Genomic DNA, 15,368 nt, shown 5'->3' with positions numbered 1-15,368 from the left:
TCTAGGCCGGCGCCGACGCTATTTAAACCGCGGCCATCCCCGGGCGGCCACGCCACATGGGCTGACAGCTTGGCTGCGCCGCCCAGGCCAATGAGCGTCGGGGCTGCGCCCCGGGACCCGGCGCGCCGCCGCCGGTGGGGTGATGCCCGTGCGCGCCACCGCCCGAGCCGGGACCCTGCGCGGGAACGCGCCTGGGGGGGTGGGGCTGGAACTCAGGAGTGCCGGGGGCGGGGCGGGCGGGAAACCACCGCCCCCCGACTTCCGCCTCCCGCCCCGCGGGCCCCGACGCGCACGCGGCTGCGACCGAGCCCGCGGCGCGCCTCCGGAGCCATCCCCGACCCCCGTGTCCGCCGGGGCCACGTGTGCGGGATGGGAATGCTTGGGCCACACTGGGGACTACACTGTGGTCACACCGGGGGTCCAGCCGGCTGCGGCGGGGCGCTCGGACCCACAGGCGCGCGGAAGGACGGACGGACCCGCGTGCCCGCACTTCGGCCGCCGACTCCACGCCGCCGTCGCTGCCCGCGCGGAGCCGGCTGAGGGCGCGGCGCGGCGGCAGCAGCAACCAATCGGGCGCCAGGGGTGTTCGCACCGGCCCAATGGCGGCGCGCGGGTGGGCGTTGCTAGGCGATAGGGTGATGGGCGGGCGGCGGGGCGGTCCCGGATGCCTCGCGGGCCGCGGCGCAAGTGCGGGCGTTGACCCCGGCCGCGGGCGCCCCGGCTGGGGTTACTGCCGGTCATCGCAGCGTCTTCCCGGTTTTCCTCGCGGGTCCGGCGGGGAACCCAGGCCCCAGACGGATGTCCACCCACCCGACGGCCCCTCCTTAGCAGCTTCCCGGGGACCGGGACGAGGCGCAGGGCCGAACGGGCGAGCGCACTCCAGGCCGCTGGAGCTCGGCGGAGGGGAGGGGCGCGGCCACGTGGCGAGCGGAGTCGGCCGGGACACTTACCTGGTGTGGTGCGAACAAAGGGAGCCGCTGCCCCACTTCCCAGGACGGAGGCTGCGAGTTTTCCAGGCGCGCACCCACGGGCGGGGGCTCAGCCCGGCCCTCGCGCGCTCCCTCCCTCGCGAGTGATTCCTCGAATCGTTGCCCCTTGGGCGGCCTGAGCCCTGAAGCGCGGCCTCCCTTTTCTGACCGCTTCGCGCCTGCGGGGCCAGGCACCCCATGGGGGGCAAGCGGGCCTTGTGAGGCCACAGGTGTCTCTGGCTGCGTGTCCTACTTTGAGGGCTCAGCAAGCCCGGGCCGCTGAAGGGGAACCGGAGACTGGGGCCCCCGGCCCCTCTGCAAGTGTCCGGCTTCCTTCCTCTCCTGAGAGCAGGCCTGAGGGTCAGGCGGCCACTCCGCGTCTTTTCCCTTCTGGGGCTGTGGTTCACGCACAGGGCCGGGGCTGGCCCCGCACTGCCGTCCCCACTGCGGGGGTTCTTCTGATTCAGGGTGAGTGAGGCCCTGTGTCAGCCTCAGGCGTGTGGGCACGCAGCTCCGGCTCTCCATGCTCCAAACCTCCCAGGTGGCCCTGGCTGCCAGTGCTGGTGGTCAGCGGCCAGCAGGGCCCTGCTCTCTGCAGCCTGTCGAGGGCTGGGCCAGCTACAGGGGAGCCCTGGCTGGCTCCCAAGGAGGTTGGAGACTCGTCCAGCACCCTGAGGGCTTCTACAGAAAGTGAGCGGCAGCGGCCGGGCTTGGTGGCTCACGCCTGTAATCCCAGCACTTTGGGAGGCCAAGGCGGGCAAATCACCAGGTCAAGAGTTGTAGACAAGCCTGGGAAACAGGGAAACTCCGTCTCTACTAAAAATACAAACATTAGCCGGGTGTGGTGGCGGATGCCTCTAGTCCCAGCTACTCGGGAGGCTGAGGCTGGAGAATAGCTTGAACCCAGGAGGCAGAGGTTGCAGTAAGCCGAGATTGCACCACTGCATTCCAGCCTGGGCGACAGAGCGAGACTCTGTCTCAAAAAAAAAAAAACAAACAGAAAAACCTCACAGGGCCGTGACTCGATTCCAGGGGACATGTGTGGGAGACCACAGAGCACTGAGAGCCTCCAGCCCATCCCCAACTCCGTCTGGATTCGTATGGAACAAGTGAGGGAGGCTAACCTCAAACGCCCCTGCCCTGGGGCCACAGCCTTTGTCTGTGTGGCGTGGTCTCTGCTTGTCCCGTTTATCCGGCCCGCACACCTGTGAGCTAGGCCAGCCGATGGCACTGTCTATATTTTACACTGGGGGTGCAAACCAAAGCTGCAAAGGTCCCATGATTTGCCAAGGTGGCACGGCAGGTTAGGGCTGGGAGCAGCGTTCTCCCATTGTCTTCCCAGAGAAGCTGTCTGCCCAGTTCAGAAAGGTGGCCCGAGGGTATATGGCAAGGCCCGTCAATTCACCCAGCTGGGTACCGGCTGCCTCCACCCCTGCACTCTGCTGTGGGCAGAGTGTGACCAGGCCTGGGGGGTGCGGGGGACAGAGACTGGGCTCCGGAGGAGTGGGGGTGGGATATGAACCCCCCCCCAGTCACCGTCCTGCCGGTCGCAGAGCACTGCGTCCGTGTGATGAACCCCCCCCAGTCACCCTCTTGCCGGTCGCAGAGCACTGCATCCGTGTGATGAACCCCCCCCAGTCATCCTCCTGCCGGTCGCAGAGCACTGCATCCGTGTGATGAACCCCCCCGTCACCGTCCTGCCGGTCGCAGAGCACTGCGTCCGTGTGATGAACCCCCCCGTCACCGTCCTGCCGGTCGCAGAGCACTGCGTCCGTGTGATGAACCCCCCCCCAGTCACCCTCCTGCCAGTCGCAGAGCACTGCGTCCGTGTGATGAACCCCCCCCCAGTCACCCTCCTGCCGGTCGCAGAGCACTGCGTCCGTGTGATGAACCCCCCCCCAGTCATCCTCCTGCCGGTGGCAGAGCACTGCGTCCGTGTGATGAACCCCCCCCAGTCACCCTCTTGCCGGTCGCAGAGCACTGCGTCCGTGTGATGAACCCCCCCCGTCACCGTCCTGCCGGTCGCAGAGCACTGCGTCCGTGTGATGAACCCCCCCCCGTCACCGTCCTGCCGGTCGCAGAGCACTGCGTCCGTGTGATGAACCCCCCCCCAGTCACCCTCCTGCCGGTCGCAGAGCACTGCGTCCGTGTGATGAACCCCCCCCAGTCATCCTCCTGCCGGTGGCAGAGCACTGCGTCCGTGTGATGAACCCCCCCCAGTCACCCTCTTGCCGGTCGCAGAGCACTGTGTCCGTGTGGAGGACACGCGAGGACTCTTGGAAGTGCTTTTTGGCGGGGTAGTGCAGTGTGTTCCGGGCGGACGGGCATCAGTTTACGTGTGCGTTTCTCATCCTTGCAGGTACCTGGCCCCGGGCACTCAGGTGGCAGGGACATCTTGCTGTTATCCTTTGTGGGGGTGGGCGTGGAAGGCCCAGCAGTGACCGCTGTCCCCGGTTGGCCCCCACCCTGTCAGCACCTGACATGCGCACCCCAACCTGCATGAGGCCCAGGTGCCCACCTGGCTTCCAGGGGTCACCTTGGCCAGGTTCACTGGGATCCAAGGCTCTCACTCCTTCTGGGAGGGCCCCTCCCATGGTACTCTCAGGAGACGCCTGCTTTGTGGGTGGGCTTTCTGATCTGCCCCCTACCTGCTACCAGGCTCTGAGGAAGGCCACACTGTCCCCAACACCACCGGTGTGCAGATGGCTGTGGGTGGTGACACGGGCAGGCCAGGCTCTGGCACAGGCACTTGATACTGCATTTCCCAAGTAGGACAGATAAACAACGCTATGGCCAAGCAGACGCCCCAGGGAGGAACCTGGTTTTAATGGGCCCTGTGCTCAGGGAGGCCTTCAGTCAGCAGGGTCGCCTCAGCAGCATTTGGGAGCCTGCCCTGCAGCTCCCGGCCTCCACCCTGCACGCTGTGCCCACACCCCCCCAACACGTAGGTGAAAGCACAGGCACCATGTGGAGGCCCCGAGCACCCCGAGTGGGGCAGGGCGGGGGGAGGAAGTCAGTCCATAATGTTGTAGTTACGGATCTTGGGGGGCCTCTGGCAGCCTTTAGCTTTTGCAGGATGAGACCGGGAGGCTCCTGTGGTCTTGGCCTTTGCCTGGGCTGCTGTCTTCATCCCTGGGGTGGCAATGCCTGCCTGCATCTTGACGGGGCTCCTATCGGCTGCTGGAGGAGCTGGGAGCTCTGTCAGGTAAAGAGAAAAAAACAGCATGCGTCAGGATCGCAGGGGGAGCAGGAGGCTGTGCTCACAGGCACTGCACATGTGCAGCGCTTCTGTGTCCCCGGCCAGCGGGGGCCCTGTGACCCTTGGTCTGGCTTTCCTCCAGGAGTCCATGAAGGCCAAAGGATCCTCCTGGAGTGACCAGAGAGCTGTGGCCTCGCCTTGCTCAGTGGGTCCTGCTTGGCAGGGATTGGGCCTGCCCCTCCACTGGGCACCTGGACATGTGACTCTGAAAATGGTCCTGTTGTGACCATTTCGTAATGGGTCCCAGGAGGGGGCAGGGGTGCTGTGTGGTAATGGGTCCCAGGAGGGGGCAGGGGTGCTGGGGTAAATGGTTGACTCAAAGCTCCTCCTCCCAGGCTGCCCCGGGTGTCCCTACCATCTGAGACACATTGCCTGCCCCCGCCTCCCCGATGGGCCAGCAGTGCCAGGCTTTTGAGGCCAAAGGAAAGGCCGTGCTGGTGGGCACCACGTGGCCAGGCACAGGGCAAGGGCCCAGGAGTGCACTACACACAGAGGCTGGGGCCTAGATGCCAGGTAGCCCTTCCCAAGCATCGGCTAAAACCATCTTCGCAGAGGGGTGTTGTAGGTGATCTTCTTTATCTGGCCAGTTTTTCTCTATTTTTCATTTTTTCAATTAAGAATATGGGGTTTTTTTTGGTAAAACAACAGCAAAATGTTATTAAAAATCCATGCAAGGGCTGGGCTTGGTGGCTCACACCTGTAATCCCAGCACTTTGGGAGGCCGAGGTGGGTGGATCACCTCATGTCAGGAGTTCAAGACTAGCCTGGCCAACAATGCTGAAACCCCGTCTCTACTAAAAATACAAAAAATTAGCCGGGCACGGTGGCGGGCACCTGTAATCCCAGCTACTTAGGAGGCTGAGGCAGCGGAGTCGCTTGAACCCGGGAGGCAGAGGTTGCAGTGAGTCGAGATTGCGCCACTGCACTCCAGCCTGGGCAGACAAGGGCAAACTCTATCTCAAAAAAAAAAAAAACAAAAAAAAACCCACAGTAAGATGTGAGCTCAGCGTCCACTGCGTGGCCGCACTGTGGCTGGGGTGAGGTCGAGAGGACTCCAGCACGTGGCTGAATGCGGCCCGGTGGGCAGTCTGGACAGGCTGACCCAGGCAGGTCAGCAGGCGGCCAACGCCTCCTGCTGGAGCCCAGCCTGTGTGGTCTGCGTGCAGCCTGGGTGACTGGGAAGCGTCTGTGCTTTGGGGACACCGGCAATGACGCACTCTCAGCTGGGCTGCGCAGTGCCCCTGGGGGCAGCCACACACTCCCGGCCCTGGCCCTGGGCCCCTCTTCCCATCTCAGCTTCTTCCACTCCGATCCACTCTTGGGGTCTCAAGACACCCGGAACCAGTCTTCCTTTTCCTGCAGCCCCGTTGGGGTCACACAGTCACACAGTCCCTGGCCCCCTGCTGGGGTCCTGGGGGGCCCTGGACGCTGCCTGCTCCCTTTGTTTCCAACCCCCAGAGGAATTCCTCCTCTTCACACAAAGGCTACCACCCTTTATCTCTCAACAGTAAGCCCGCCTGACCTCCTGGTCCCGGCCAACGCCCCCATCCCCACTCCCTCCCCCGACCCCCCACACTGGCTGGCAGAGGGTGGGGTATCCCGTGGAAAGGGCTTCCTGCCGGGAAGCTGGTCCTCTGACCAGGCCCTAGTGCTCCACTGTGACCCTGAGGCGTCTCCTCAAACCCAGAGGCCTTGGTTGTCCCTCTGTAATGCTCAGGGATTCTGGGGGCTTTGCCCGGCTTGATCCTCCTGAGACAAAGCCTGCGGGGATTTTCAGAAAAAGTGAGCTGAGGGAGGGGGGTGAAGGGCCTGCCCCTTTGCCTGGGAGGCCTGAGCTGGCCCTGCTGGGAGGACCCTGGCTGTATCCCGGGGCGAAGCAGGGAGGTGTGAGTGGGTCACAGTCCCCGGGGCAGGGAGGGGCAGGGAGGGTGAGCTGGCCCCCTCCCCAGGGCAGGCGGCCCCTAGCTCAGAATATCCACTTTACAGGCTCTGGTTTCTTCACTGGTCCTTTTCCTGCGGAGCCCTCCTCAGTGATGGTGGCAGGGAACTGGCCATGAGCCCAGGACCCCAGGGCAGCGGACAGCCCCAGCCCAGCCAGTCCTAGGTCAGAGGCACGGAGCTGGATGTGTCAAGGCGGCTGCCCCAGGCGTGACTCCCTGTGACCCCGGATTCTTCTACCTGATGCTAATCTGAGGTCAACCCAGTAACTGGTGTGTAAAAACGCTCTTGGCCTCCACCACTCTCTGCCCCTCCTTCTCGCCTGACCTGTTTTGCCGAGCCTGGCCGGGATTTCTCTTTCTGCGTTGGGCTGACTGGGCCGCAGGGAAACCATGTGGACACACAGTTTGCCGGGCACAGCGTGAGGAACGCGCCTCTTGGGTCCTGCACCCCTCCCCCACGGGCTGCTCGTGCTCTGGCCCCGAACAGAGCTTCTGGAAAGTTCCTGAAACATCCAAGGCCTTGCAGTGATTAACCAGGGGAGGGGGACTGGGGCCTGCTTGCCCCTCCCAGGCTTAACCCCTCCCAGGGCCTGGTGTGTGCTGAGGCAGGGCCACCCAGGCTGGGCTCCATCCCCTCAGGCGGCTGCACCATACTTGGAGGGTTTTTAAAATTTTTATTTTTATTTTTGAGGCGGAGTCCCCCTCTGTCGCCCAGGCTGGAGTGCAGTGGTGTGATCTCGGCTCACTGCAAGCTCCGCCTCCCGGGTTCACGCCATTCTCCTGCCTCAGCCTCCCGAGGAGATGGGACTACAGGCGCCCGCCACCACGCCCCGCTAAGTTTTCTGTATTTTTAGTAGAGACAGGGTTTCACCATGTTAACCAGGATGGTCTCGATCTCCTGACCTCGTGATCCACCCACCTCGGCCTCCCAAAGTGCTGGGATTACAGGTGTGGGCCACCAAGCCCGGCCTTGGAGGTTTGAAGCTGGTGGAATCTCAGGGAGGACATAGCCTGTCCTATTGCAGGGAAGGTGCGGCCCTCGCTCCGGTCTCAGCCTGGGGGCACGAGAACTCTGAGCACAAAGAGGACGGAGCTGGTCCCCAGCTTTCTGGCCACCCTGTGGGTTTCTTCTCCTGCACATGAGCCTCAGCTCAGCTCTTGACCAAGTTGGCCTCTGGTGGCTCATTCTCCAGGCTGCTCCGGGCTCTCTGGGTGCCCCTGGGCACACCTACGTGGCTTCCTAGGGCTTTGGGAAGGGCCGGACGGTGAGCCCACGCCTTCCCTGGTTCTCCAGAGCCTGCCTTGGGGCTGGGGAGGGCCTGGCCCTGATGGCAGCTCAGGCCTCAAGTCCATTCTGTGGCACAGAGGCCCTTCCGTCTCCCTGTGGCCTCCGCTGCTGTGGTTCACCCCTGCTGTGTCAAGGGCCCTTGTTCTGCTGAACCCCCTCTGGCTGCCACAGGGGTCCTCACGCACCCAAGATCAACCCTTCTCAAATGCATCTAATTATTTCCAAGTCTCTTGGGAACAAGGCTTTTCCCACCACTGTCAGCACGGCACCCAGGCCTTTAGTGCAGACAGTGACAGTGAATGTGACTTGACTCCCCCCACCCCCAATCTCCAGAAGCTGCATGCACCTTTCCAGGGTCCCCACGCCTGGGAGGCTCACAGGCCACGCCCACCCGTGTCTCCCCAGCCTGCGTCAACCCTCACCTGCTAAAGTCTCCTAATGGACACCCCCACCCCTGAGCTCCTGGAGCTCAGCCCTGGGGGGTCACCGTGGCCCCAGGGCTGCCTTTGTGGGACTGAGTGTGACAACAGGAGAGCAGTGGGGTACAGGGGAGGGAGGCCCACGTGATCTGGTTCCCACGGTCCCTCCACAGGGGGACACTCTGGGCCTGCTATGTCCAGCTGCCTTCCCCACCTCACTGGCACGTGGAGCCTGGAGCCCCCACTGGGCAGATGCACAAGAGGGGTGGGTACTGGACATTGCAGGCTCCAGGGCTCTGGGCAGTCCTGCCACCCATCACTCAGCCTGGTGAGGCAGGGCCAGCAGGAAACCCCAGATCCTTCAGGCCCCACCTGCTGGCCTTTGGAGCAGAGGAGAGGTGGGCCCTTGGGGGCCTGGGCGCCGACCACAGGCTGACCCCTTGTTTCATGCCAGCACCTCCTCTGGGCGCCTGTGGCTACTCCCCCAACGGCACTGGCAGGTCCCCTGCTGCTGCTGAGCCTGCCCAGGCCTGTCTGCTACAGCCTGTCAGTGTTGCCCAATGTGGGCCCCATCCCAGCCCTTGAGAGGAGTCACCTAGTAGTGGGGTGCAAGCTGGAGCCCCAAGGAAGGGAATTCAAGGGAAACACATCGTGGGCATAAGGCTTTGGGAGGCGTGGGTCTGTCCCTACCGGAGGCTGCATCACGGAAGGCGGGCACACAGGCCTCACTTGGGCAAGAAGAGACCCAGAGACTCATGGACTTCCTCCTGGGCCGGCTCCCGACCAGAGCCCATCTGAGCTCAGCCCACAGGAAGGGGAGGTGCCAAGAACCCCAAGCACAGGTGGCTGCAGGCTGGTGGGTGCCGAGGAGGCCACTAGGAGGCTGAGACGGTGAGAGCCAGGGCCAGGCAGTGGCCTGAGAGCTGGACAGCCTCTGGGTATCTCCACACCCCACCCTTCTCCTGCCTTTCAGAAGAGTAAACGCAGGAGAACGCCCTGAGGCCCCGGAAGGAAAGTGACAGGCAGCGGCTGAGCTGGGGCGACAGGAAGTGGCAGCTGTCTCCGCTGTTTCGGAGGCATGGGAACTGTTTCCTGGTCCTAAAGTGAGGAATGCTGGCCTCATGCCCCTCGGGCCAGGACCCTGCACTGAGTGCTGAGTGCCTGGGCTGGTGTTTAGACAACTCGTGGTCTCTGTTGGCACTGTCTGGGGACAGCAAAAAGCAGCAGGGGCCAGTGTGCAGGGGAGATTCTGGGTAAAATTCATGAAAAGGGAACTTTCAAAAGCGGCCCATGGGGCCCTCCCAGGTCTGCCAGGCCAGCTTACAGCTCCAGGTGGGCACCCTAGCATCTCAGGGCCATAGACCAGCAGGTCACCGCCATGTCCCCGGGGAACAGCACTGCCTGCCACTCACTTTGCCTGAGACCCGTGTCTCAGGGCTGTTCCCTGCATGTCTTGGCAGGAGGACGGACAGCTGGGAAGGAGGCCACACGCTCCTCCAGGGAGCCTGGCTCTGCAGGAGCTATGCCAGCCACACACTTATCAGCTGCCCGACCTGCTCAGGACACTGAGGGCCACATGCCTGGCCAAAGGCCTCTCCCCACTCCCTCTTCTCCCCTGGAGACCAGGCCCCTGGAGTTGCTCTCCAGAGATCTGGGCAATGGCCCTCTGGATCCCAGGGTTTTTGGTTCCCCTGGGAAAAGAGGCAAAGGCCCACACGCCTGCAGCAGGTTGGGTGTGGGGGGATGCATGGCACAGCGGCTTGGCACCCGCGTGGGGCACGGATGCCACGGGAGTGGGGAGTGGCTGCCTCAGACCCTGCTGTGTGGCTTGTCACCCTCCATGGCGTCTCTGCGCCTCCGTTTGACTCCAGCTGCACGGCACACAGGGCGAGGTTAGCATCAGGGGCCAAAGCGGCCCCCTGCCAGAAAGGAGGAGGAAGAGGCCCCCAGGTAGGTGCGTGCTTCTGGGCCTGGCGCTCGGCACACTGTGAGGATGGGCGGATGGAGTTGGTCTGCAGGTTCCAGAATGAATGGGGCCCTGTTGTGACAGAAGGAGGGCAGCCTGGGTTGAAGAAACACCCCCTGCTGTCCAACAGCTGCACTGCCCGCTCCCCTGGCAACACCTGCCACGTGGACTGGAGAAGACACATTAGCCCCTGGGCTGGAAGTCGTGGACCGGCGTCCACCTGAGATGGGACTCTGGGAGGGAACAGCCGCCGGCCCTCCTGCCTCAGCTGCTGTCAGCATCCTACAGTGCCATCGGGTGCTCTCAGGACAGATGCCTACAGAATAGGCTTTTCTAAAGAAAGGGGGTGAGCTCCAGGGCCCAGAGTCACGGCACGGACGAGGGGGCTTTGGATCACTCTGCACACACCTCAGGATGGAAGTCCTGGTCAGCAAATGCATGAGCATTTCTGGTGGACCCACCTGCTCCTGGGGCAGGCTGGTCTCTATCCCCATTCCCCATCCCACGTGCCTCCTTGCCTCTGTCCACGTGATGTTGGAGCAGCAAGCCTTCTCCAAGCTCAGAGTCAGAGGCCACAGGCCACTGTCCCCTTGGCCAGGCCACAGTCCTTGACTCTGGAGCACTCGGAGAGCAAGTGGCAGAGACGGGTGACCTGCGGCCGCTCTGGCGCTCTCCCTCCTAGTGTGATGAGTGTCATGGCTCGCCCGGGTCCTGGAGTTGTGCTGAGAGAGCACCTGACCTGTGATCCCACCCCTGAAAACGGGCTCCTCTGTGGACAGCCGGGCTGTTCTTGCTCCTCGGAGGAGTCCCCCAGCCCCTCAGGAAAGAGGTTCGGCCCTGGTCACAGACTGGGCATAAAATCTGCATATTTATAGCAGGGTCTGCCGAAGGCCTAGAACAACAGTGAGTTTCAGGGCAGGAGCTCTCTTGCTTGGGTTGCATTGGTGTCATGTTGTCGCTGGCTCTGAGTTTTAAAGGGAAATACACAGGGTAGTGCATGTGACGGTGTCCAAGACGCACAGCAGATTTTCATTCACAAAAAAATCTGGCCACAAGAGCTACACGGAAATACCTTCCGCTGTCCTTCCCAAGTCACAGAGCAAACACCTCAGTTCCCAGGGGTCCGCATCAGTTCTGGTGGAGGCGGTGACTGTGAGCGTGACCAGCTGGGCTAATTTGTCCTGACATTTAGTTGGGACAGCTATAGTTTCCTACCTCTATGACCAGAGAGTGAAGCGTTTCACTGAAGAACTGTGGCCGGCGTCTCCAGGAAAGGAAGGAGCCTCGCTTTCTCCAGGGCAGGGGCAGCATGGGGCGGGGCAGGCCGGGTGTGTCTGTGGGGAGTGGGCGCGTGCTCACACCCTTTAAGCTGCGACTGCTTCCTTTAGGACAGAATGAAGTTCTTCGAGGAGGCCGATGAAGACAGAATATGGATAAGGCCAAACCTACACAAAATCCTTCTACATCTTCATATCAAAAACCTCCAAACACCTACAGGGATACAAGCACAGGGCTTCCTAAACAGGCGGGATATGCAGCCTCGTTCTATCCGAGGCCCACACAGAAAGTGTTGGGGGAGTCACTGAAGGAAAGAGGAGAAAGAGCTCAGAAGAAGCCATAAGAGAGCAAGACATGGACAGGAAACCAAGTGGCCCCAGCGCCCCGCAGGAGAGCTCCGACTCCAGGGCTGGGGTGGCACAGAGGGGGGCGTGTGGAGCGCATGCCTGCGAGGGGCCTATGAGGCGGCTGCGAGGCATAAGGTTCTGTAAGCCCGGTGTGAGCTGGCAGATGTTACCACAGGACAAAATTAGAATGTGTAACTTGTAAAACAGCAGAGGAAAACTTGATTTCTCCAGTGTAAAACAAGAATGTAGGAAAATGAAACAAATGGAAAATAAATAATATGGAGATTAAGTTCCAGTAGACAATAGTTCAATGGATATTTATAGATGAGTAAACTGACTAATGAAAAAGAATTCTTAGATTGAATTTTTTAAAAATAAAGATCCGGCCAGGCGCGGTGGCTCACACCTGTGATCCCAGCACTTTGGGAGGCTGAGGCAGGTGGATCACGAGGTCAGGAGATGGAGACCATCCTGGCTAACAAGGTGAAACCCCGTCTCTACTAAAAATACAAAAAATTAGCCGGGCGTGGTGGCGGGCACCTGTAGTCCCACTTACTCGGGAGGCTGAGGCAGGAGAATGGTGTGTACCTGGGAGGCGGAGCTTGCAGTGAGCTGAGATCGCGCCACTGCACTCCAGCCTGGGCGACAGAGTGAGACTCTGTCTCAAAAAAATAAAAAATGAAAAAAACAAAAGATCCAACAATAAAAGATCTAGTTAAAAAGACAGAAAAAGTAAAAATTAAAAAATAAAATAGAATTAGGCAGAAAACGTCATAAGAGGCAAAGAAGTCTGTTTTTTTTTTTTTTTGAGACAGAGTCTCACTCTGTCACCCAGGCTGGAGTGCAATGGTGTCATCTCAGCTCACTGCAATGTCCACCTCCCGGGTTCAAGCAATTCTACTGCCTCAGCCTTCCAAGTAGCAAGGATTACAGGTGCCTGCCACCACGCCCAGATAATTTTTGTATTTTTTGTAGAGATGGGATTTCACCATGTTGGCCAGGCTGGTCTTGAACTCCTGACCTCAAGTGATCCACCCTCCTCGGCCTCCAAAATGCTGAGATTACAGGCGTGAGCTGCCATACCTGGCCAGAACTCTGTATTTTAAAAGGTAAGACTTCAGATGCAGAAAAAAGAAAAAAAATAAATAAAAAGGTACAACTTCAAAACATGTCAAGTACTGACGGACAGAGCTGCAGGAAAGAGGTAACTGAGAGTAGATGAAGCTGTTAACTCACCCATGTTCCTCAAAAACAAACAAACCCATGTACTCCTGGCAAAAACTCATTAATCAACGGGGACTGGTTGGCTTGAGTCATGAGGCACAGGAGGTCTAACCTTGCAGGCAGATGATTCACTTTCTCTTTCGGCAAACAGACCATGCCTAGAATCTCATCATACCAGGCCACAGAGCAAGTCTCAATTCATTTCAAACGTAACACAATAAAATTTGAAACCAACATCAAAACCTCTCATCCTGCTTCTGCTTCAAAATTGTAAAATCTACTACTGAATAATTTTTGGTTATAGAGAAAATCATAAAATGAATTATTTATGCCGGGCACGGTGGCTCGCGCCTTTAATCCCAGTACTTTGGGAGGCCGAGGCGGGCGGATCACGAGGTCAGGATATCAAGACCATCCTGGCTAACACGGTGAAACGCCGTCTCTACTCAAAAACATATAAACTTATAAAAAAATAGCCAGGCATGGTGGTGGGCACCTGTAGTCCCAGCTACTTGGGAGGCTGAGGCAGGAGAATGGCGTGAACCCGGGAGGCAAAGCTTGCAGTGAGCGGAGATTGCACCACTGCACTCCAGCCTGGGTGACAGAGCAAGACTCCATCTCAAAAAAAAAAAACAAAACAAAAATCAGCTGGGCATGGTGGCAGCACCTGTAATCCCAGCTACTTGGGAGGCTGAGGCAGGAGAATCACTTGAACCCAGGAGGTGGAGGTTACAGTGAGCTGAGATAAGGACACTGCACTCCAACCTGGGTGACGGACTGATACTCCATCTCAAAAAACAAAACAAAAGAAGAAGAGCAAAAACACAAAAAAGGAGAAAAGGGAGAGCAAATGAACACAAGAGGGGAGACAACAGCTGCACAGTGAGGAGGCCAGGAGGCCACTCACTAGCGAGTCCAATGCAATTCATAAATTAAACCAGTAAGCTAGATGAAACGAAAAGTTCCAAAATCAGCAACAACAAAAAAAGCCAACTGAAATGCTCAATAACCTTTTTTTTTTTTTTTTTTTTTTTTGAGATAGAGTCTTGCTCTGTCGCCCAGGCTGGAGTGCAGTGGTGTGATCGCGGCTCACTGCAACCTCTGCCTCTGGGGTTCAAGTGAATTTCAAGCCTCAGCCTCCCGAGTAGCTGACATTAAAGGCGCTGGCCACCACACCCGGCTAATTTTTGTATTTTTAGTAGAGACAGGGTTTCACCATGTTGGCCAGGCTGGTCTCAAACTCCTGGCCTCAAGTGACCACCCACCTCGGCCTCCCAAAGTGCTGGGATTACAGGTGTGAACCACCACGCCTTGCCTGTTTTATTTTTAAAGGAGAGACAGACTTTTGCTTTGCTGCCCAGGCTGGTCTCAAATTCCTGGCTTCAAGTGATCCTCCCACCTTGGCCTCCCAAAATGCTGGGATTGCAGGTGTGAGCCACCATGCCAGCCCCAATAACTGTTAAGGAAATTGAAATGACAATCAAACACTTCCCATCCCAAAAGATCCCCTGGCTGAGATGGTTTTACAGGTGGTTAAGGAAATTGAAACGATAAACACTTCCCATCCCAAAATATCCCCTGGCTGAGATGGTTTTACAGGTGGTTCTGTTGAATTTTCAAGGAAACCAAAATTTCAATAGTCAATTCCTATCTTATTAATTAATTAATTAATTAATTTTGAGACAGAGTCTTGCTCTGTCACCCAGGCTGGAGTGCAGTGGCGCGATCTCGGCTCACTGCAAGCTCTGCCTCCCGGGTTCACGCCATTCTCCTGCCTCAGCCTCCCGAGTAGCTGGGACTACAGGTGCCCACCACCACGCCCGGCTAATTTTTTTTGTACTTTTTTTAGTAGAGACAGGGTTTCACTGTGTTAGCCAGGATGGTCTTGATCTCCTGACCTCATGATCCACCCACCTTGGCCTCTCAAAGTGCCTAGGACCTTTTTTTTTTTTTTTTTTGAGAGGCTGTCTTGCTCTGTCGCTCAGGTTGGAGCGCAGTGGCGTGATCTCGGCTCACTGCAGCTTCGACCTCCTGGGCTCAGACGATACTCCTGCCCCAGCCTCCCAAGCAGCTGGGACCACAGACATGTGCCACCACATCCAGTCTTCTTATCTTTTAAAGCATGTTGGGCCTTGTTTTGAAAGAAAGTTAGGTTATGTTTTCTTGTTTTTTGTTTTTGTTTTTTGAGACAGAGTCTGCTCTTTCACCCAGGCTGGAGTGTAGTGGTGCGATCTTGGCTCACTGCAACCTCTAGCTCCAAGGTTCAAGTGATTCTTGTGCCTCAGCCTCCCAAGTAATTGAAATTACAGGCATCTGCCACCATGCCCAGCTAATTTTTGTATTTTCAGTAGAGACGGGGTTTTACCAAGTTGGCCAGGCTGGTCATGAACTCCTGACCTCAAGTGATCCATCTACCTTGGCCTGCCAAAGTGCTGGGATTACAGGCGTGAGCCATGGTGCTCGCCTTCTTGTCTTTTAAAGAGTGTTGGGCCTTGTTTTGGGTGAAAGTTGGGTTATGTGGTGTTTTTTCTTTTGTTTTGTTTTGTTTTGTTTTGTTTTTTGAGACAAGAGTCTGCTCTGTCACTCAGGCTAGAGTGCAGTGGCGCGATCTCGGCTCACTGCAACCTCTGCTTCCCAGGTTCAAGTGATTCTCATGCCTCAGCCTCCTGAGTAGTTGGG

At 58.6% G+C, this 15,368-nt stretch overlaps 1 protein-coding gene across 6 annotated transcripts in view; it reads right to left on the bottom strand.

The window, feature by feature from the left end:
* Window positions 1–3,758: 3,758 nt before the first annotated feature.
* Window positions 3,759–15,368, bottom strand: part of CCDC57 (coiled-coil domain containing 57) — a 111,708-nt gene continuing 100,098 nt past the window's right edge. For 4 of the 6 annotated variants that reach the window (XM_031011642.3, XM_063705736.1, XM_063705735.1 and 1 more), the window contains one exon: window positions 3,759–4,166. In XM_031011642.3, the coding sequence (XP_030867502.2) occupies window positions 3,982–4,166 (185 nt within the window). In that variant the 3' untranslated portion in view covers window positions 3,759–3,981. Of the gene's footprint in view, window positions 4,167–11,056; window positions 11,332–15,368 lie in introns of those variants that run through there. The other 2 variants (XR_010133591.1, XM_063705733.1) reach the window with 1 other exon arrangement.

Source organism: Gorilla gorilla, chromosome 4, assembly GCF_029281585.2.
Source record: "Gorilla gorilla gorilla isolate KB3781 chromosome 4, NHGRI_mGorGor1-v2.1_pri, whole genome shotgun sequence".
Taxonomy (NCBI): domain Eukaryota; kingdom Metazoa; phylum Chordata; class Mammalia; order Primates; family Hominidae; genus Gorilla; species Gorilla gorilla.
This window is presented reverse-complemented; position numbering and strand designations above follow the sequence as displayed.